The following is a 22,091-nucleotide window of genomic DNA, read 5'->3' as shown; positions in this document are numbered from 1 at the left end:
TTTTTTAGACATAGACTGGCACATATATTTGAGATTTTCCCAGTAAACATTGGCTGTCCTTTAGCGGTTGTTTCCTCTAATAACCACTAGAAGGCGCTGCGTCTGAGCAGAAGTATTTGCTACAGATAGTACCAGAAGAAGAAGTGTCGTCCAAATCAAACAAGGAGGAGAATCTGATCTTTTTCCTCTTAAACTTTGATATTTTTCTTATACAAATCAGAAGATTAGTTATATTGGATTTATTTATTTATTTATTTTTGTTCTGAAATGTCAGACTTTTCTCCCAAAAGAGCAACTTATACTCCAGAGTGACTTTTATATGGTTTACTTCTTCTTGATTAGACCTTTTTGCTCTTGCGACTTATACTCTGGAAAATACAGTAGACTATTTCCAAAGATCTCCTACATCATTATTGGTCCGTCAGGGTGCTTCAGTTTGAGCATGAGGGTGACTAGGACTTCAGCCTGGCTAGAGGTCTAAACAACAGACACAAAATCTTTAACATACTGTAAATTTTCAACCGTTAACACGATAATTCCAGTAGATTCTACTGGAATTATCGTGTTAACAGTTGAAAAGATACAGAAAATCAAAGAACATAAACACTGTAGCTCCTTGGTTAAAGGGTTAAGTAAGCTGGCTGTTCACAGAGTGCCATGAGAACACTAAATTAGAGGAAAACTAGCTTGAGAGTTAAGATCTTTCACCCAAAACAGATCGACATTGTTTTCATTTCAAAACGTGCATAGAAAAAGTACTGATTCACGGTTTTGCATGATACTGCAGCAAAGTCGCCTGATCTGAATCCTCAAAGAATCTATAGAGCTTTGCAAAAGGGTAGATAAAGAGACTCGACTAAAAGCAGGACATTTTCAGAGCAGCCAAAGCTTCCTCCAACCTCAGCAGACCCTCCAACCCATCACTTTTAATGCAGCATAAATGCCAGAATTCATGAAAAGACAACGCCAAACACAAAAATGGACTGACTTACATTGTTCACACCTTTTTATGGGTTCACCAAATGATTACTAATCAATCCTAGTATTTTGATGAAGATTTAGAATTAGTGTTTATTAAGTTAAATTAATTAAAAAACAAGAAAACACCATTCAAATCTATCAGTTGGTGTATTTTTAATCCAAATAAAACAGAAACAAAACTAGAAAAGTCCTAGAATTAATTAGTAAATATCTTAAATGAAAAAAAATCCCTTTCTCTAAAATTCTACAATAAAGAATGAAGCCTGTTCTGTTTAGAGCAGGGCATCATGGGCCGCATCCAGCCCGCCAGACGCTTTAATCTGGCCCAGTTGTGTAGAGAAAAAAATATAAGGATGTTGGGGGGAATAAAGCAATTTTCTAGCCCATTCCTGTGGCGAGTTATGGTTATTTAAAGAAATGGCTGCAACGTGCAATTCTGCCAATAGGGGAAGCAACGGAAAAAAAATACTGGCACAACAAGAAATTAAGAAATAAACAGCATGTCTATGCAAGCGCGTGCCACATCTGGGTAATATGTAGTTTGATCTGCCAGTTGCTATGAAAACTATCAGGTGTGACACCACAATTACCAAAATAGTGTTAGAATAATATAATAATAATAGCTATAATAATAATTATTATTATAAGTGATTAGGCTACTAGGTTATTTGAGGCATTTTTCAAATCAGAAATAAAAGGAAACAAACAAGAAACAAAGCTACAGATAACAAGTTGACCAAATGGTTTTTTTTTTTGTTTTGTTTTTTTTTGTTATGTTAGTGGTCCGTCCCACTTGAGATCAGATGGGTAGAATATGGCCCCTGAACCAAAATGGTTTAGAGCTTTCCGACTACCAGAGAAGAACATTTTTTTATTTTATTTTAAATCCACCAAAAGCTACAATTCCCAGACCCCCATTTACATTTGGTATCGTTGAGAAGCCCCAAATCTCCTTTGTAGATACTGACAAGAATTCATTCCTGTATGCTGTAGCTGGACAATATTCAAAGACAAATTGGCATATTTGCCTGTAGTCAGTAAGTGTTTTCTACTCTATAGGTCGCATGTTTTTCTTTTGTTCCATAAACCTTTAAAAAACTATTAATATCATGTTAGTTTCAGGTGATAACTGGATTTATTCTTCTTTCCTGCTGCTGGAAAAGCAAAGATTGATCCCCATGATCAGCTTCTAGTGACCTTCTAACAGAACAACAACGTGATGGGACTGTTGGCAGCTGGAAGGATAAACTATTATTTGAATGTTATCTCCCTTTACATACGATTGATGAGCTAATCTCCACTGAAGCCATCAGGTATGCTGGAGTTCCCCCACAGACGCTCTGTAGATCCCCCACTCTTCTCCGCCAGCCGACCCGCTGACAGAGTCACTCTGCTGGGGTTATTTTTGTAGGGTCTCTATGCTGGGAGCAGATGAGAGCAGCTGTCAGACCCTGACTCGGTCCTAATCCTGATCTCAGGTTTCAGTCTGTAGATCGCATTTTTAGCAGTTTTAGATACTGCTGAGGATTCTTGTAGAGCCTTTCATTGTCAAAGGACACAGCAGCACACAGCGCCGAAAAAGTGAGATTTCTGAAGGACAGCAAATGATCCAGTATCTGCTCCATCTAGTTCTGCATTTTAAGATGAAGATCTGACTTTTTACTAATCGGTTTCCTTTTTACTAACAAGTTCATTTGACGGAACAGAAAGCAATTTTCTAACACTTTCTTACTGATCAGCAAAGATGGAAAAATTACAAACTCTTTTTGATTACCTTGCAAAGTAAATAAAAAGTCACTAAAAAGTCGCTGATAATATAAGAGATCAGCATTTCTCATTCTATAAAATTATTAAAAAGTTAGATGTAAATTCCAGATTTGAAATCTGGATGACGGAAAAACAGAAGCAGAAACAATTGTGGCAGAACAGCCCTGAAGGGGGCACTGTGGAGATGGCTCAACTGACAACACAACATAGTCAAAACAAATAGCAAGTTCTGCTAAACAGTGTGGGGAACAATGCACTATGGTGTCGCTCAAATGAGCGGTAGAAAGGTCAATTTTGCTAAAAAAAACAAAAAAACCAAAACGCATTTATTCTTCCTCTAGCACAGTAGAAAAAGAATCAAAGCAGCACAGACTTCACAGCTGTTTGGCTTCATGTCTTGAAGGAGACTTTCAGGTTGATAACAAAGATCTCAGGTAATGCCCGATGAACTCCACCAACGGACCTTTAGACCTTTAACTTCAGGCTCTCACTGACCATCTCTCATCCCAGAGGCAACAGGTTCTGCTTTGGTCTCAACTTAAAGCAGTGGCGGCAACAAGAGAAGGAGAACCTTAGACCATCAACTTTACTCCACAAACACACTCATTGAATCTTTTATTCATAAAATCCAGGAGATCCAAAGGAATCTTCTACTGTCACAATAAATCTTAAAACAACAGAACAAAGGCTTTTATTCAAACTTTCAAAGAAAGATCTGAGACCAAAGCAGCTGTTAGTGTTTCCCCAGCAGTTCAAAATGTACCTAGCAACAGCCGTTTGTTATAGCAATGCCCACAGAATGAACCTTTTTGGGGTCCAGATGACCCCACCCTTACATTAAAGTATTATCCCGCCTATGAAAAAAGTGGACAGGATGTCATGTCTGCTATGGAACCAGTGAAAATCAAAAATCATTGAGAAAACCCTGTCTTGTGGGTTCCAGACAACCCCACTCCCAACGTTAACGTGCTTAGCATAGCACAAGAAGACGCTAAAAACCGAATTTAGCTCCATGAAGTGAAGCAAATAAAAGGAGAAATATCTTGTTCTCGAACACGAACACCAGCCGTTTAAGACCAACTCAGTAGTCCTTTGGTCGAGTGTCTGGCCTGAAACTGGAAGGTCATGAGTTCAAATCCAGAGTCATACCAAAGACTTTAAAAGTGGGACCCAAAACCTCACCACGCATTAATGGGTTGGATTGAGAGGCGGTTAAACCATCCAACGCTCCTTCAGGGGGCGTGTCAACCTATAGGACTTTATCGGGGCACAGCTGACGCTTGGAAACACTGAAATAACAAAGGTTGATCTGAGCCAGGGGTGTCATACTCCAGGCGTCCTGCTGGTTCTGCATAAATCCTGATTCATCTACTGCTGATTATCTGGATCAGGTGTGTTTAGGCTATAAGGAGCTTTAATGGCAGGTTGGTTGGAAAACACGTTGGATACCGGCCTATGAAGAGGGCCGGTGTCCACTCAATATCAGACAAGATGGCACCCTTCACATGTGTGAGAGTCCCATGTCAAAACAGACTTATAGGTTCTTTATTTTAGGAACAAAGACTCAGTTTCACAGATCTGAACATCTGAAGATCTGAACACATTTAAGGTTTCTCTGCTAGTTTCAATTTCCAATTTGATTTGATATTTGAAAACTCTGATCTTAAAGCGACAGTTTAGGGTTTTTTATTCTTCAAAACTTCAGGCGAGTTTCCATGTTCTGGGAGAAACATTTCAGACTGTTTGGAAATAAACTAGGGAAAAAAATGGGCCTAATTTTATGGCACCATGGTCTCATGGTGAATAAAAAAAAATGTAATTATTTGAAATGCTCTTTGTAAATTGATTCATGGAAGCGACCCCTGACTGGCTGTGTATAGAACTGGCGCATTGGAAACCAGGGTTAGTTTATCAGGGGGCACAATGAGCGGAATATACCCTAGAACACTTTCACTGTAAAAAGTTACATCACTATTGCCGGGTCATTTTTAACCAACAAAAAGTATTTCTCTTAAAAAAAAGATCCAAGTATGACAATACGTGACAAATTAGAGTGGTTTTCTTTCATTTTTAACTGTGGTTTATGTAACAAAATGGAAAGTAAAAACGTTGGAAGATCCTAAAAAGCTGCTTGAAAATGACTGAAAATTCGGAATTTGAGAACAAAATCTTCCTAAAAGAAAAAGTAATAATGATGCTGGAGACTTAATCTTTGGTCCACCCATTCCTGGGACATGTGAGACTTTACCCAGGGTTAGTGCTCTAGGGTTAAGAAAGAGCTTTCATGCTACTGCCCAACTATGCTGCCACAAGGGGGCCCTAGTCTGGGTCTTCCTGTGTTGGCCCCTAGCCTGAATAAATACAAGATTGTGTCAGGAAATAAAAATCTCTGCCAAACCAAACATGCTACTCAGTAGAAGCTGATTTACTGTGGCGACCCCTTAAGAAACATGCTTAACAACAGCAGTCAACAGATTTGAGATGTGTGCAAAGCTGAGTCACTAGAACTTTTATTTTGGAAACCCTTATTGAAATATTAGAAAATAAATCTGAGCTTCAGAAATTAATCCGACAAAAGCAGATCAGATTTTTTTAAGCAGGCTGCAGAGTGCTATATGCTCTGAAATCGATCGGGATTTCTCCTCACACCCATCCCATTCCAGCCCAAGTCCACCGAACTCCAGGATGTTCTTTTGACGCCACGTTTTAGCATCGGGGACATTTCACACCTCCTGCTCCAGCTCACTGAACGACAGATTACATCCACTTCTTTTTTTTACAGTTCTTACTCAACCATTTTTTCTCACTTTTTGCTCATTTGAAGCCCATCACCTTCACCTGATTTCATTTCAAAACCTAAACGACTAAAATTAAAATATCTAAAAATAAAAAGCCCAACTGCTCCCCTCCAAAATAAGAACCTCATTGAGGTTGCTCTTGTCAATCACTTTGCCTTGAGTGAGCAAAGGGGGTGGCATGTAGGCGGTGGAGGTTGGGGTGGGGGTTAACTAACCAGACGCCAAGGCATAAAAATAGCAGGCCTTAGTTTGATTGACAGCCACCATGTGGGCCACATAACAGGAGAGCTGATAGCCCTGCAGCTGATGATTCCCTTAAAAAGCAATCAGGGGCCAGCTAAGAGCCGCTCGGATGCTCTCACAGCTATTCTGGGACGCCAGCTCTGACTTCGGGGAGCCGCAGTCAGCACTGACCTTTGCAAAGTGACTAAAACTCAAGTGGGTTCTGTTCCCTGTCAGGCCGCCACTCCCCGGCTCTGTGGAAAACTTCACACACTTCACTTACTTGTCTGCACAAGGATGCCTTGGGGGTGGGGGGGGCCCAGGGGAGGGCTGTTTACAGCAGGTCTGCAACCTTTATCCAGAAAAATGGGTCAGAAAATCCAGATGAAGCCAGCTGAGTCGCGTAGGAACCCCTCAGAAAAAAAACAAAACTACAGGCCAGCGCCGTGTAGTTCTGTTTTTCCCACTGACAGAAGTCCCTCCAGCCGAGGCGTCCGGGCCGGGAACGCTGACTCTGCTCAGAGCAGCCGGCCAGGCGGCGGGGGTCTTTATACGGCTGTGACATCACCCAGGCCAGCCCACGCCACTGGCCAAAGTGGGGGAGCAGAGCATCATGGGATAAACATTTTTATACAACTCATCCCACCTGCTGCCGCCTGATGAGAGTTTCATAGACTTCATTTCTTTTCCTCTGTGTGACTACATCACGGTTCTAATGAACGCACAGCAGTGGAAGGATTGAAGGAAACAGATTCACTGGTAAAACCATGAAAACAATTCAATTCATTCTTATTCATACAGCCCAATATCACGAAACAATTGTCTTAATGGGCTACAATGTTGATTACACAAAAGCAGAAAGTCGGTCATAAAATATAAACAATAGCTGATTACTAAACTTAAAATACTCAACTAAACTGGTTATTTCTGCCCTTAGAACACAGGTGTCAAACTCAATCGCGCAGGGGGCCAAAATCCAAAACACACCTTAGGTCGCGGGCCGAACAGGATGAACATTTATTAAACACTACATTTTTTAAACTTTAAAACTTTTTACCATAATTATTAACTAGATAAGTAGCGTTACCTGTGATAATGCTAGTGTGAATGCTGTGAGCTGAATTTGGCTCCTGAAGATGCTGAAATTGACTGGAGAGCAACTAAGAAAAAAAAAAACATTACAGAAAAACTAAAGAGCAGTCCTCACAGACCAGAGCAGGATTCTATTTCATGACAGATGCTGTAAAAACAAATATTTATCACAGTTATTCTGAAGTCGCATCTACTATAAGTTTATTTTTAAATGCTTCTTTGTGTTTGTGTTTAGTACTAGCTTTCTCTTATATGTTGTATTTCTATATCCCTAAAGGAGAAGAGCTGACGGGGTCATCATTAATGTTTCCAATTTCGTTAGGGCAGAACAAGATAACTCGTGGTCATAATACTGTCAAAATTATGGTTGATTGACTTCAGTTTATAGCAATTAAAGCATGTTTTCTAAAATTGTTCTAAAAACAAACAAAGTAAAGGAATTTGTGGGGTCTACTCGGATGGCAATAAAAAAAAGACTCTTTAGTAATTTAGAAATTTGAGTTATATAAAAAACAATCAAAGCAGCTGATTTAGAAGAAAAATGAATGATCTCTTTCCTACCACACAGCCACGCCCACGCACACCTCATGAATGGAAAATCTTCTCTGAAGTGTCCCAGTTGGTTTATTGGTTTATTCTAAAAACCACCACGTTCTGCTTCGATCATCCATCTTTTGTGTTCACGTAGCAGTACAACCATTCACTTTGAATTTTCAAGTTAAAAAAAGCTAAAATTCTCTTCAAAAACTTCCTGTTGAGGATTTCTTTTCAAATGTTATGTAAAATGAGTATAGAGCAACAGAAATTAAGTTAATTATTTGATTATTAATGGTCCAAATTTTTCCGTACAATTTATGTTTGTTAGCTTATGTTTTTTTTTTAATAAATTACATCGCCACAACCTCACACTTTTCTTCACTTTGATGAAGAAGAGGGAGAAACTGAGGCAGTAGGTGGCAGCAAAGGGAAGCTAACCTCCACGACAAGTCCAGCTGGATGTTTTACAGCCCGTTTTCCTGCTCTTCCTGCACTGCTTGCTGGTGATTACCTGGACCAGGTGTTTTCTAAAATCAGAATGTGGAGACATCTGATTGACCTAATCAACGTTTGAACTGCAGCAGATCGTCTAGGCTGAAGCGATAGGCAAACACACCAGTGCAGGGCTGAAGACAAAACAGAAGAGAGATTTATGTATTTCATGGCTGTAAGCGGTCGTCATGGGATGCAAGGTTTCCCATCATGCCCTCCTCTTGCTCCCACAGGTAATGAAAGGATCTTGAGACTTCCATCCCAGATTAACATCACACACAAACATACAGTCAGATCTACTGACATGTGTTTGGATCATCATCACAGCTTTAGTTCGTTAGTCTTTGGCTCCTCCACATTGATCTGATGGGAATCCTGGCAGCGATGGAGGCAAGGAGAGACAAAAACTGAAGAGACAGCTACACAAAGAGCAACAAATGCAGGTGAAAACGATCAGACTCAGATGCACATGATGAGGAACGAGGACAAACTGCCTTCATTGACACCTATAACACCCACATAAAGGTAAGTCTCACTAACTGAAGGTAAACAATGTAACTGCAGGTACTTATGGTTAAAATTCAGTATTACATTTTGATTGGTGGAAATTTCCACGGTGTAGCTAAAAAAAACAATCCTGTCATGTGACCTGCTTCCTTCAACAACAACAACAGCATATGTTTCTGCATGTGAGAGAAACATGATTCTTGCTCACTAACTAGGCTTTTTGCACCCACTTTGACGGGTCACACTCGAATGACATGCTTTTGTCCGACGGTAGTTGAAGTCCTTCATAATTCACGGACTGTTTTTTTTTCCCTGGTGAAGTCCAGGAGCCGACTGAGGCTGATCTGATCTGTAACTGTGAACGGGAGGCAGCGCTCCACACCAATCACAGCCTCACCTCCACCTGCCGAACAACAACGGCTCTGTTTTGATAGTCAACCTTTCAAGTCAATGAGTTCCTCCGTGTTTCTGTGGGGTTTTGAGTTACCGGTAACCTGACGCATATTCCTCAGGTGACCAATTACATAACGTTTGTTTTTCTAAGCTAGCTGACTGTTATTATGTAACATGACTATAATGAGAGTTACAGACCCACCTTGATGAAAAAATAGGGTTTTGGGTGTATTAAATACATTCTTGTGGCATTTAATAGATCATTCAAGTATTTTTCAACTTGTTGAGAATCAGAAGCAGATAAAACATTTTAATTGATAAAGATCATATTTGCTACATAGAAAACACGCCTGGCAGCCCACAAGTTCCCTACTCCACCTCCATTCTATTACATCCACTTCGAGATGACTAGGATCCTTGAACGTCTTGGTTTCTCTCATCTGAGTGTGAATCAAACTCTAAGCTTTACAACTGGATAGCTCCGATATTGCTCGGATTTTGTTGGACCTCTAATGCTGGATGGGGCTATGAGAGGCTGATGGAGAACTCTCGACAACAAGAAAGGAACGGGGTGCCAAGTCGTTCAGAAGTACATTTCTGATGAACTTCTGCCGCTCTGCAGAAACTATCCTAGAAAACAGCACAGCTTTTTTGATTTTGTCTGAAAATGGTTTTGTCGTAATTAAAAGACTAGTAGATGATAATTGTAGTACGTTTTAAGGCTAAGACATTTTACAATCTGAGTCCTGGTGAAGTTCAATGTGTGTGTGATGTAAACAAATATACAAAACATATGTGCAAATCTATACTTTATTCACAACAGAAAATAAATGCATGTTCTTACTTAAATCACCACCAAAGAGAATATCAGGCAGTGTTTGAGGAACTAATATAGCAAGTGTGTAAAAAACTACAAACTATAAAACCAACACAAAACAAAGAACAAAAACCTGAAACAATAGAAAACGTAAATGTTATATCATTTACAGTATTAACAAAAAAAATAAATAAATCTACAATCTACAGAAAATAATGTGTGTGAGATGTCCTTTATAACCAACACATTCTCATCCCCAAGTCGTCACATATTGATGTGTGGTTAAGGCGCCCTTCGCGTCACTTTGTAGGTGTCCCTGACTCGTGGTTTTTTGACGTGCTGCCTATTCTTGAAATCAAGAACTCTCGGGATGTACCACACGGGGACTGGTCCAGTACCGGTACCAGTACCAGGCTCGATCCTGAACTTGGTTAGGGTATCAATGTAAAAAGTCTTTGAAATAAATTTGTACAGATCTAGTGATCCTTTGATTCAACAGACAGAGATTAAGGTTGTCAAAAATAAAGGTTGTATTAGATATGAATCTTCTCCATCAGTTATTTTAATTTGACTAAAATAATGCTAATTTTGTATTGGTTCAAGTCAATCACTATTCAGTTCTGTTTTGTCACCATTCTTCACTAGATTCTTGCATTTTTGGGGAAATTAGTTCAAAAATAAACTGGAGTAAAGGCGACGTTTACAAGTGATACCTCCATTACGGCTGGATTTGTGACGTCACTCCATAAGCTGACCTGAGGAATAGAGGAATAGCTGCTGCTGTGCTTGTGTTACACTCGGCTCCTTTAACTCTGTTGTTCTCATGGATGGAATGGAAGCAGCTGCAGAGCTGAGAGGAAAGCAGATGGACAGCAGGGAAAAGCTATAGCATAAGTACATACCTGATCTCGCGGCACACCCTCACCTGTAATGTATCCGCATTACAGGTGAGGGTGTGTATTTGTCTTTGTGTTTCAAACTTTAAAGAAAATAAAAATGTTATTTTGAAAGCTCGACAAAAATAAAAGTTGATGTGTGTTTTTGTTTATGTTGAGGCAATGTGACTGATTTAGAATAGCCAATGGAGATGGAGATTGGCCATGGGTTTTGGTCACATGACCTAATTTCTTATTGGTTTAAAACTGTGTTGATTTAACAAAACTACCTTTGTGGATAAATTATTTTGTAAGTTTGACGATGATCTAAAAGTTCTTTTGGTGTCGAGATCTTTTTACAAATAAAAAAATTAAACCATAACTTTCAAATAATTGAAACTCAAAAATCAGTGACATTTCTAGATTTACATGTGAAAAAGTCTAACTGGTGAAAAAATAAAAAGAGAAGTTTACATTAAAAACAAATCTCAGTTAAAAAAAAAAGTTGTTTTAATTTTCAACATAAATAAACAGTCTCTTATTGTCCAGAATGATTCCAGACCTCGCACTGTACTCACTGACATGTAAATGTGAGTATGTAGGCCGTGAGAAGGGATCACCTTTTGGAGGGAGGGAGGTTTGAGTGAGGCGTGTCTGGGTGGGGGTGGTCTTTCTGAGTCTAAACCTCTCAGCTGAGAAAGCCATGTGAAGACTTCTCACCTGAGCCACATACTGTACCGTGAATAAAGTAGTAGGACGTCTGCAGGACGGTGAAGAGATGAGAAATCATTAAGGTCTTAAAATGTGGATAGAGGAGAGCCACAGGCTGAGAAACAGGTAATGTTGGATAATTACTTTAACTCTTTAACACCGGATCTTAGTGTTCATTTTCTTTGACTTACTGCAATTTTTTCATTGTTAACATGATAATTCCAGTAGATTCTGCTGGAATTATTGTTTTAACGGTTGAAAAGTTACAGTATTTTATAGATTTTGTGTTTAAATGTTACTGACGACGCCTCAGGTATTAAAGGGTTAAATAAGCTTTAGTGTGATGCAAAAATGCTGTAGTAGGTAAATATTTTAAATGCGCTTAAAACCATTTCTGCTCCAAATTTACTTTAATTTAGTGTCTAAACAAAAGCAAAAAGATAAGTAGTTTTTTTTCATAAATGGAACAAAATTTAGGTGTCAAGAAGTTACAGTATAGTGTTTTTTTTTGTTTGTTTTTTGAGCCAGATCATAGATGCATTTTAAAGCTGCGTTTACCTGTAAAAAATAAAACTTGTGTATGTGTGTCTCAAACAGATGAAAAAATCTGCATCTATTTTCAAAAGGCGATGGAGACGCAGAGAGAAACCTGCCAAACCAACCCCAGAGGAAGCAGGTAGGGACGAGGATTTTCACACGCACAATTGACTTGAATAATTTTCTCTGGGCTGTGTAAGAACACTATCCTGGACATAAAAAAGTCACAGATTTTGTGGGAGCAGATTAAACACCTTTGCCAGGTCTTAAACTTCACACTTGCCCTGGGCTGGTCATCACGAGGCTCTTAGCTCCACAGCAGCAGTGAAAACCTGCACTATCTGGTTACACTCACGGACTTGAACACATGCACCTGTCACCATGTCCAGAGGACAATCTGTTCTACCCAAACAGGCTGGAAACACAGAGACAGGGAGGGAGAGGGCTCCGCCGGTGAATCAGCCCATTGTCTCACATGTGCAGCTCCCACAACTGAATCAAGCCCCAGCTTTGGGGTGTGGAGGGGAGAGAATGAATCTCTTTGAGCTCCACTCTCATTTCAGAGATCTGGCATCCACAAATATAGAAAGACGTCACAAATAGATTTCTCATACGACATTCAGCCTCAGATTTTCTGGAGTATTAAGAAGTGCTAGTGACATTTTCACAACTAATTCGACTTTTAAATTATTGGTTAAAGCAACAAACTGAAGATCTAAGAATTTGATTAAAAATACCAAGAAATTTCCCCAAATCTTTAAAAAAACGAGTTAGGTTCACAACATGTGATTAGCATTTGGTGTTCAGACTGCACAAGCAGGCAGGGGCCATTCATATGCTACTACGAACTGGTCAAAGTTTACCTGGTTTAACTTTTAATGCATGTTCAATAGACAAGGATTTTGTGCTTAATGTCTGAAAACTGTTGTAGAAACTTGTGTAGCGACTAGCGACACGTGAATGTGAGATTTTGAAGCCCAAAATGCACATTTATACTTTTTTACCGACCTTTCATTAGAAGTGAGCAGTTGAATGTGGGTTGCCAAAGGTAGTGTGAATGCAGCTTTACTCTCAGGTTTGTTAAAACTTACTTAGAAAATTAAATCAGAAGAGTAATCAAAAAACCAAAAAATCATCCTCCCATATTAATTTTTAAATTCATTAAATCTATTATTCTTCATTGGAATTCAAATTCAAAAGACTTTATTGTAACTGTCAGCTGCAATTAATTTTTTATGCCAAAGTATGAAATGCATAATCAGACAAAAACTTTTATTTTTTAATCACACATCACCCAATTGTTCATTCTTCTTTCAAACGTTGATGCTGTGAATAATTTTTCTTTTCATCGCTTCAGCAGAGTATTTTTTCTGCCAAGTTTGAGAAGCAGACACCGGAGTCATGGGGCCCCCCCTCTGTCATCCAGCCCGCTGGGTATTAGTACCACAGACCAGCCAGTGCCCCCCAGAAACAGGTGATGATACTGATTTGTATCCTTGGTAAATGGTAAATGGCGTTTACTTGTATAGTGCTTTCTACCCTCCTTCGAGCGCCCAAAGCGCGTCACAGTCACAGACCTATTCACCCATTCACACACACATTCACACACTGGTGGTGGCTCCGCTGCCGAACACTGGCGCCAACCTCCCACCAGAGGCAATTGGGGATTCAGTGTCTTGCCCAAGGACACTTCGACACATGGGCGGGCAAGGCGGGAGTCGAACCCGCTCGCTTCTGATCAGGAGTCGACCGCCCTACCGCTGCACCACGGCCGCCCCTACATCCTTAACTTAAGCCTTAGTCCCAACTGCCCTTATGGATGGATACAGGCCGTCTTTCCGGGTGAAAATCTGTGCTGGGTACGCAAGTGACCCGCACAATATATCAAGGTCATAGACTGCTCTGTGAACCTGTACAGTAAAAATGTTCATGCACATTTTTTCTATGGGGCAAGCAATAGATTGTGGTGAACAATTATGCAACATGCAAGTGTAAGTAAGAGTGAAGTTCATAAGATACAAGCGTTTCATACAGATGCTTCATTTTTTCAACTCCCACAAATCATAAAGACTGCTTAATGGGCCATTAGTGCTGTTCATAAGAAATGTGTGCACTCCTTCCACGCAAAGAGTTTTTGTGAAAATTCTACGCGCATCTTAAAGCAATTATGTATCACTTGCACACCCTGTTCATGCAGGATTCACACAAAATCAGTAAGGAGCAAATTTGTGTATCCTATTAACGGCTAATGTGTGGAGTCAGTACACCGTACAATAACCCATACATCATAAGTGCATACATCTTCTATTAACCTTACGAATACTTCACAACACACAACGCATACACATACATTCCACTTTCATGACGTCCTTTGTGGTGGCCACATGAGCCTAAAGGAAACAGCAAAACACACTTGCGGTCCCCTTAATCCTTGTGCTATTAGAAATGGGGTCATCTGGCCCCCTTAAGATAGCACAAGGGTTAAGATGAACCCACTTCTCTCCACGACCTTCCATAAGCCTGTACAACCCATGTGCACAGATTGAACAATCTCAGCAATGGAGACGTTGGATTGTCAGATGATAAATGGTGTATACTTGTATGACCTGTAGCCCTTGTGCTATCCTAGGCATGTTTACACTAAAAGTGGGGTCATCTGGACCCCACAAGACAGTGCGCTGATTTTTTTTTATTTTTCCAAGGATTTTTTTTATCTTCACTTGTAATCGTGGCAGACATTAAATCCTGTCCACCTTTGTCATGGGAGGGAATCACACAGGGTGGGGTCATATGGACCCTATAAGATAGCACAAGAGTTAATACCTTCCTTGAACTGACTTTACAGTCACATTCCTATTAACCCATTCGCACATATTCACACACTGATGGCGCCTCTGCTGCCCAACACTGGCGCCAACCTATAACCACTAGAGACAATATGGTGCTCAGTGTTTTGCCCAAGGACACATCAACAAGGCGGGAACCCAACCTGCAATCTTCTGATCAGAGGTCGACTGCCTTACCCCTGCACTACTGCCACCCCCAGAAATGGAAATAGTATCAGTCTTTCACTTCAAAATGTGAAAAGATAATAAGAGTAAACATGGATTGAATCTCTCATAGGGGAAGCAAGAGGGGTGTGTCCCCACCATCACACAGCCTGCGGTCTGTGACAGATTCAAGCCAGCTCAGCCGATCAGCCCCGACCATCATGGAACCACTGCTGTGCCTCAGTACTGCCACGCAGACCAGAGGACACATTCAGACCCGTGTGTAAAAATGTACCTAGATGTAGTTTGTGATGCATTTGTTAGGCTCACAGATGATGGTTTTCACTTATCTTCTCTTCCTGCAGGATTGGGCTTTCAGCAAGACATAAATGGTCATAAGGTAAATATAAATACAATGTGACATAATGTTTCTAGTATAAAATGCATTTTATGCCATATGGCAAACATATTGAATGTTTTAAAATGTGAATAACTGAGTTGGAAACTCTCAAACACACAAAGCGTATGTCTTTGTACCTAAACCTTTTGCACAAATGATCCACTAATTATAGAAATATTGGGTTTAAAAAGCATACAGGTGTTTGTGTTTTCAGTTATAACATTTTATTTATTGATACTTTTGATCTTCACAGGATTTTGGTCCAGGTTTGCCTGCCCGAGCTCCAAAGTTTTTAACTCCACTCTGTGGAAAACCCAGAGACGGAACTACTCTGTCAGTTCTTGAGCCACGCCTTCCTCTGAAACCCATAAGCAGGGGTCCTCCAACTACTAATGCTGACAGTGAGGAAAGCGGCTCCAGTTCCCTGAATCTGGAAGATGAGGAGGATGAGAAGAGAGTCTATGCGGACCCTGACAGAAACCTGCAGCTCTTCTGGGATGAACCTTTGAAACATTCAAAAGATCTAACATCTCCTCAAAAAAATCAAAGAGTTGACCCAGGAAGCTCAACCAATACAGGTGAAGGAGACTTTATAGTAAAAGAAAATCATCACAGTGAAAAATCCTGGAGAGCTTGTCATGAAGGAAACAATAAAAACTGTACGATAGACTTGATTGAGAGTAAGCCCTTTAAAACTCAAGACTGTGTACAAAAGAAGGATGGTACATCTCCTAGACACTTAGAGACTTCTGGGTCTTCGACTGAGAACCGGCACAAAGACATCTCTGACAACATTTATATTACAAATCAAAGACATAACCAGAAAACTGAGACCACTGAAAATGTCCGTACTGCTGTCGATTCCAAGAAAGACATTAAAGTCTCAAAACTTGAGTTTAGCAAAACAAGAAAAACCACCATGAACTCTGAGATAAGAAAAAATAATCAAATGAACCAGTCTTTTCACATCAAAGTGTGTAAAAGCGGCTTAAAGAACATTGAATTTACTAGTAGAGAAGAGAGAATTGTTCATTTAAAGACTAAAATCGCCAAACGGCCACAGAGCGAAACAGTTGACAGGCTTAGCAGCAACACAGATCAACAGCTCACACCAGCAAAGGAGCTGAAAACAACACATTCAAGTGAAAAAACCCGACGGTCAAAGTCAGCTGTAGACCACATCACCCACAGAGAGACATTTCAACAGATTCAGATGGGAGATGAAGAAGCAGCCATCCGTGAGACGTTTGTTGGCCCCGTCTTTGAAAATCTACAAGTTTCCAGCTCCTGTGGGAAACCCAAAGAGAGACAGTCGCAGAGTGCTCCCACAAAGAATAAAGAGCAGGTCACAAAGGTCAACGAAAGGCCTTTTAACCGAGGACTGAACAGAGTGAAGAGAGGCCCTGCAGGGAGTACAGCCATTTCAGGTAAAAGCAAAGCCAAGCCTGGCCCCTCCAGGACAAAACCTCCTCTAACTGCTGTGCCAAAGGAGGCCATCAACACCCAGGCTGAATTTGTCAAAGGTGTTGGCAGTAGTGACGATAGAGCTCTGTGTTGGAGCACCGATCAAAATTTATCAACCATTTCAACAATTTGTAAGACAGAAACATCCAGGAAGCTGCACGTTACTACGGCAACAGGTAACGGGAGTCAACAAATTCTAGAGACAGCATCATCTCCAAGTCCTCAACAGAACAGCACGAGGACAGCTTCTGGCAGCAGGTGCCACACCCCCATGTCACCGGTGTACCGGAAGTTTCTAGACGAGGCGGGGGTGGGACCGCTCACCGATGACCTGCTTCAGTGTCTGGCAGAAGAGCTGATCTCATTGGATAAGAGGGATTCATCCATGGGGATAGAAAGCTCTGATCAGAGTAAACAAGAAGCTCCACCAGAACAAAACATATTTCCTAAGGTAAATACCTGCAATTGAAAAGTTAACAAAATCAGGTGTAATGATTTGTTTTAAGATCAATTCAATTCGTATTATGATTTGTGTTTGACGATACGATTCATGTGGATATTGGTTCATTTTGACCAATCCGATTCACTGACCTAAAAATGATTTAGGACATCTTTAGCTAAAACTCCAACCAGTGTGACTCAGAGATAAATACCTAGTACTGAACAATGTAGATGAAGTTTTTATAAAACTATTATTTCAATTTGAAACGATTTTATAATGGTATAGGACAAATCAATTAACAACTTGCCTCAGACAGATCGATCTGGTTGGATGGGAGGAACATGAAATGACAAAAAGCTTTAATTTTCAGTTTTAGAGGCATGTGGGAGAACTCCTTTAGAATATCAAAGTTTCGGCTGTACTACTTTACATGTGAATTGCTCTTAAGAAAAAGAGTCAAGGCTGCATTTTAAGTGTTAGTTGAAACCCGACTGTGTGTGTGAGGCTGAAACTGGTTCACTGAAAGGACAAAACACCTCAGCAGCAGAGCCAGGTAAAGAATGCTCAGGTCTGTGCATAAGTGACAGCGACCTGTAGCCTCAGAAACAGGCAGATGACCCTGCACATCTGCATGTCAGAACCAGAGGAACTTGATCAATGCTGCTTCAAATTGAAGATGTTTGTCTATAAATAATGACAGGAAATAGCTAGACTAAAAATGGATTCAAGCACAGAAAAGGAAAAATGATGATTTGTTGTGTTTTGTCACTCAAGTTTCATCTGGATACAAAACCAAGTTTTTGTTGAAAATGTTTTAACAGTTTAAGGCTGAAAGATCAGCTCCATTTCATCAAATACCTGTAATATGTCTACACTTACATATATATCATCATAGATTCCTACTGTAAACAGTGATGCTCGTCTGGGCTCCGAATTGGCCATAGATGACCCCATTACATGGAAAAAAGGTGAAGAACTTGGCAAGGGCGCGTATGGCACAGTGAGTATCCCAATGATCAAAAGCATTGCCTTTAAGCAAACAATGTTCAATCCAGGAGAAATCAAAGCTATAGTCCCATTAGTTGTCACACATCTAGGTGTTCTCTGCATTTGACCCATCCCCTGGGGGAGAGGTGAACTACAGACACAGCCATGCTCAGGAACCATTTGGTGGTTTAACTCCCCAATCCAATCCCTCCGAGCTGTGTCAAGCAGGGTGGTAAACACCGGGCCCCCATTTTTTAAGTCTTTGGTATGACTCGGCCTGGATTTAAACTCACGACTTTGCAGTCTCAGGGCGAACACTCTACCGCAAATCTGCTGTGTTAGAGCTAGATTTCTTCAAGCTGCCAACATTTACCTTTAGCCCTGTGCTGCATTTTTTTCAAAAGATTGTATTTGAACATTGAAACTGAAATGATTACTGTCTTGCCAGGTGTACTGTGGCCTGACGAGTCAGGGTCAGCTGATTGCTGTTAAGCAGGTGATCTTAAATTCATCTGATCCTGATGCTGCAAAGAAAGAGTACTGTCGTCTTCAGGGGGAGGTGGAGCTTCTAAAAACCCTCCAGCACATCAACATTGTTGGCTTCCTGGGAACTTCACTTAATCGGCATGTGGTCTCAATCTTCATGGAGTACATCCCTGGAGGATCCATCGCCAGCATCATTCACAGGTTGGGAAAAAAAAAACAGCTTGGTATGGTGTTCCCTTTGTTATGTGATAAAAACATTTTTATTTTTCAAAAAGATTCACTTTTGTTTTCGTCTGCCTTCAGGTTTGGACCTTTGCCAGAGCGAGTGCTGGCTCTCTACACTCAACAGATTCTAGAAGGGGTGGCCTACCTCCACCGGAACAGGGTGATTCATCGGGATATTAAAGGAAACAATGTCATGCTGATGCCAACAGGGGTCATCAAACTTATAGACTTTGGCTGTGCACGGCGTCTCAGTTGCTTAAACAGCACATTCAGTAGCAGCGTAGAACTGATCAAGTCCGTCCACGGCACTCCTTATTGGATGGCTCCTGAGGTGGGCTTAAACACTTTCCTCTGCTTTTGAATCATTCAGTTGCCTCTTGACTCTGTTTTTTTCCCATCCTCAGGTCATCAGTGAGTCAGGTTACGGCAGAAAGTCAGATGTCTGGAGCGTTGGCTGCACTGTTTTTGAAATGGCCACAGGGAAACCCCCTCTTGCACACATGGACAAGATGGCAGCTTTGTTCTACATTGGCGCTAAGAGAGGGTCGATGCCATCTCTGCCAGATGGATTCTCCCAAAATGCAAAAGACTTTGTAAAAATCTGCTTGACCAGGTGAGCTCTACAGTACTTATGTAACATTACGTTTTGAGGCTTTGTAGCATGCGGACTGCGCAGAGTACGCAAGATAGCATTTCTGTTATGGGTGTCTCAAGGCTTGGAAGAGTGTGCAAAGTAGGTAAGTTGGCTATTCTGTCTTGAGTGTATCAGGCCATAGAAGCCCGAGCCAAGTAGGTAAGGGGCGTTTTTGTAATGCATGTGTCAAGACTTGGAGGCATAAGCAAAGTGGGTAATGTGGTGTTTCTGTGATGCACGTATCAAGGCTTGTTTTTTGTACGTAAGAAGCTGAAAATAAAGACGTCCAAAACCTCGCTGCCTGACTGTACCACTTGACTGACTCAGGAAGTAGTGACAGAAATATTAACCTTCCAGGCTCATATCAAAATGTGTTTGATGAGGACTTAAGGTCAGGGACAGTTTGGAGATTTTCATCATTTCAAAATAACCATTTTAGTACCTTAATGTACACAATATGCTGCCATCACTACAATATACATGTTTAGCATACTTCTTTACTTTGCTGATAGGTTGATTCACAGGCTTTCTGAAAAATGCCACACGCTTCCAATTCATACCAATTGATATTTTTGCATCTAGTAGATGTTCTACTGGAGCAAATGAAGCTTCAAGAAACTTTTTCTGGAGTAAACCAATTAGATAAAAGGCTTCAATGCTTCACGAAGCTTCATCTACCCATCACAACTTTACAGTCCAAATTAAAACATTTCTTTTCATGTTACCCTCTTTGTTGGCATTATAATCATCGCTTGCGGGATTTTCTCTTAAACTAGTGAGGAGAGACTCCGGCCGTCAGCCGGGCAGCTGCTGAGGCATTCCTTCATTCCTCAGAGGGATTCAAGCAGTCTCTTTGGAAGCACAGAGGAAGTTAAGTTTACGGCACCAGGTGGACGTCTGTAAATGTAAGGTTTCAGAATGTTTCTGTTGAAGAAAACTCTAAAATGTTTTATTTTAACTTCTGACATGTATTGTTAATGATTTAACATTTAGATCTCATTCTTTAACCAACAACTCATAATCATCCTAACCTTAATATTTTCAGGGTGTTCCAGCTAAGATACTTTAGCTGTTCCCTATCTTGGTTCGGCCAATTCAAAAAATGTGTTAATTCTGTTCCCTTTCAAAATTTGAATATCGATCCAGTCTTATGCTTTTGCGCAATTTCAATTAGGAATTTCTACTTCTTTTCCGGATAAGCCTCAGTCACTCTGCACACCACTCAAAAAACCATATCCTGCCTTTTCTTCACAGCCAATTACAATAATGTTTTTGCGATTAAATTTTGAAAAGTTAATCTCTCTTCTGTCTAGATGGTTTTGCTGGCCCTCCTCCATCTCATCCTCCACCTGGATCAAGGTTTGTCATAGACGGTCCATCAACCACCATAAGCGTGTGGGCTTGGGGGCTTACTCCCACGAGCTCATCCCACCAGCGTGCGGGACGTCATCGGCCCAGAGCCTAACCACAAAACACTATGAACTTATGTCAATCACATCTTTTGCATTATAAATAAAACTTTTTTTTGCATTTCTAAGATTTCTCCTTATTGAACTATAGTTTACTTCCACGGCTATGTACGCATATTGTAGGTATGTGAGGATGTCCCAGATTAACAACTAGACTTTTGTGCCAAATTACCAATCATGTCTACAGCGTTCTGTTTTGTATTTCTATAAATATCACTCAATTGACTGCTTCTCTTTAACCTGAAACTCGATTTCTTTTCAATCCATGCACTACGAGTTGGAAAAATGTCCTGCAAAACTTCGGTTCACAAAACCACCCTATCAGCCTCCTAACGTAAGTTGGTTGATGTCTAATATGCTACTAGTCATATTTTGTTGTTTTCTCCATCTTCAGCAAATTTCATAATGCAATGACACTTAGCAGGTATCTTTTCTTGTTCGCAATCTAAAAATATTTCATACGTTATAAATACCAGCGCAATCTGGTGAAATCCTTAGGTGTAACCCCTAAAGCAATGTAAGTCTGAAAGAAGCTGCTTGATCCAAAAAAAATGATCAATGTTTTGTTCAGCTTTAAAGAATTGATCATAAAAAAACCTTGCTTATGCCTTATTCATGCAGATCAAAGCTGACAGGAGTGCTTCCACTTGCAATGAATTAGTATGTGACAGTGAAGCAAACAAGAATGCAATAATGAAAAGTTGTAATATTTTCACAAAAGATCTACTGATGATTCAAAGAGCAAAGTGTCAGTGTGAAATTATTTTTATAATCACAACTTTCAACTACATACCTGTGTTTCCCAGACTGTTTTTCTGCTATACTTGTTCAATCACTTCTGAATAGCTGGACCAGGTGAGTTCAATTTATGAGTGATTGAAAACATCTGATCCACACAAGTTGTAGGAGATGGTTAGCCAGATGAAAGGCAGGATAGTGTAGAAACATTGGAGGCAAGGATTCAGTAGGGTCTAAAGACAAACTTGCTTTTTTTTTTTTTAATTAGGTTTATTGAATCTCTTATTGAACTCTCCATCCATTATCTACACAAGTTTTGAGGTAATCTTGAACCATAATCTGAAGCATGTCCAATATATCTTCAATCTGGACACACCAAACACTTACACCAGAGAAATTAGAGTAAACTTATAAAAACATGTTTGCCATGGGAGGAAGCTGCTCATCCAAAGATCTGAAGAGGATAGATGTAAGTTCACACAACACATAGAAGTGCTACCACTGGGGTTCAAATGAAGACCATCTCA

The 22,091-nt window shown here is 40.3% G+C and overlaps 2 protein-coding genes across 4 annotated transcripts in view; one reads left to right on the top strand and one right to left on the bottom strand.

Moving 5' to 3' along the window:
* ttn.2 (titin, tandem duplicate 2) overlaps window positions 1-6,383 on the bottom strand; it is a 211,120-nt gene extending 204,737 nt beyond the window's left edge. The window contains exon 1 of the mRNA XM_036209774.1: window positions 6,052-6,383. The gene's annotated coding sequence lies outside the window, so the exon portion shown is untranslated. The remainder of the gene's footprint in view (window positions 1-6,051) is intronic.
* A 4,002-nt stretch (window positions 6,384-10,385) lies between these two features.
* map3k19 (mitogen-activated protein kinase kinase kinase 19) lies at window positions 10,386-20,894 on the top strand. 3 transcript variants are annotated; one of them, XM_024286158.2, is made up of 12 exons: window positions 10,386-11,318; window positions 11,790-11,868; window positions 13,087-13,203; window positions 14,853-14,998; window positions 15,085-15,119; window positions 15,373-17,034; window positions 17,921-18,025; window positions 18,461-18,699; window positions 18,802-19,054; window positions 19,128-19,336; window positions 20,134-20,262; window positions 20,671-20,894. In XM_024286158.2, exons 2-11 carry the CDS (start codon window positions 11,822-11,824, stop codon window positions 20,258-20,260), a joined length of 2,940 nt encoding a protein of 979 aa, XP_024141926.1. In that variant the 5' UTR covers window positions 10,386-11,318; window positions 11,790-11,821; the 3' UTR covers window positions 20,261-20,262; window positions 20,671-20,894. The 3 variants fall into 3 exon arrangements, with proteins under 3 accessions (XP_024141926.1, XP_024141929.2, XP_036065710.1); XM_024286161.2 differs by lacking the exon at window positions 10,386-11,318 and having other exon boundaries at window positions 11,500-11,868; window positions 13,090-13,203; XM_036209817.1 differs by lacking the exon at window positions 10,386-11,318 and having other exon boundaries at window positions 11,500-11,868.
* The last annotated feature ends 1,197 nt before the right edge of the window (window positions 20,895-22,091 follow it).

Source organism: Oryzias melastigma, linkage group LG21, assembly GCF_002922805.2.
Source record: "Oryzias melastigma strain HK-1 linkage group LG21, ASM292280v2, whole genome shotgun sequence".
Taxonomy (NCBI): Eukaryota; Metazoa; Chordata; class Actinopteri; order Beloniformes; family Adrianichthyidae; genus Oryzias; species Oryzias melastigma.
Note: the sequence above shows the minus strand (reverse complement) of the source record. Positions and strands in the feature narration are given on the sequence as shown.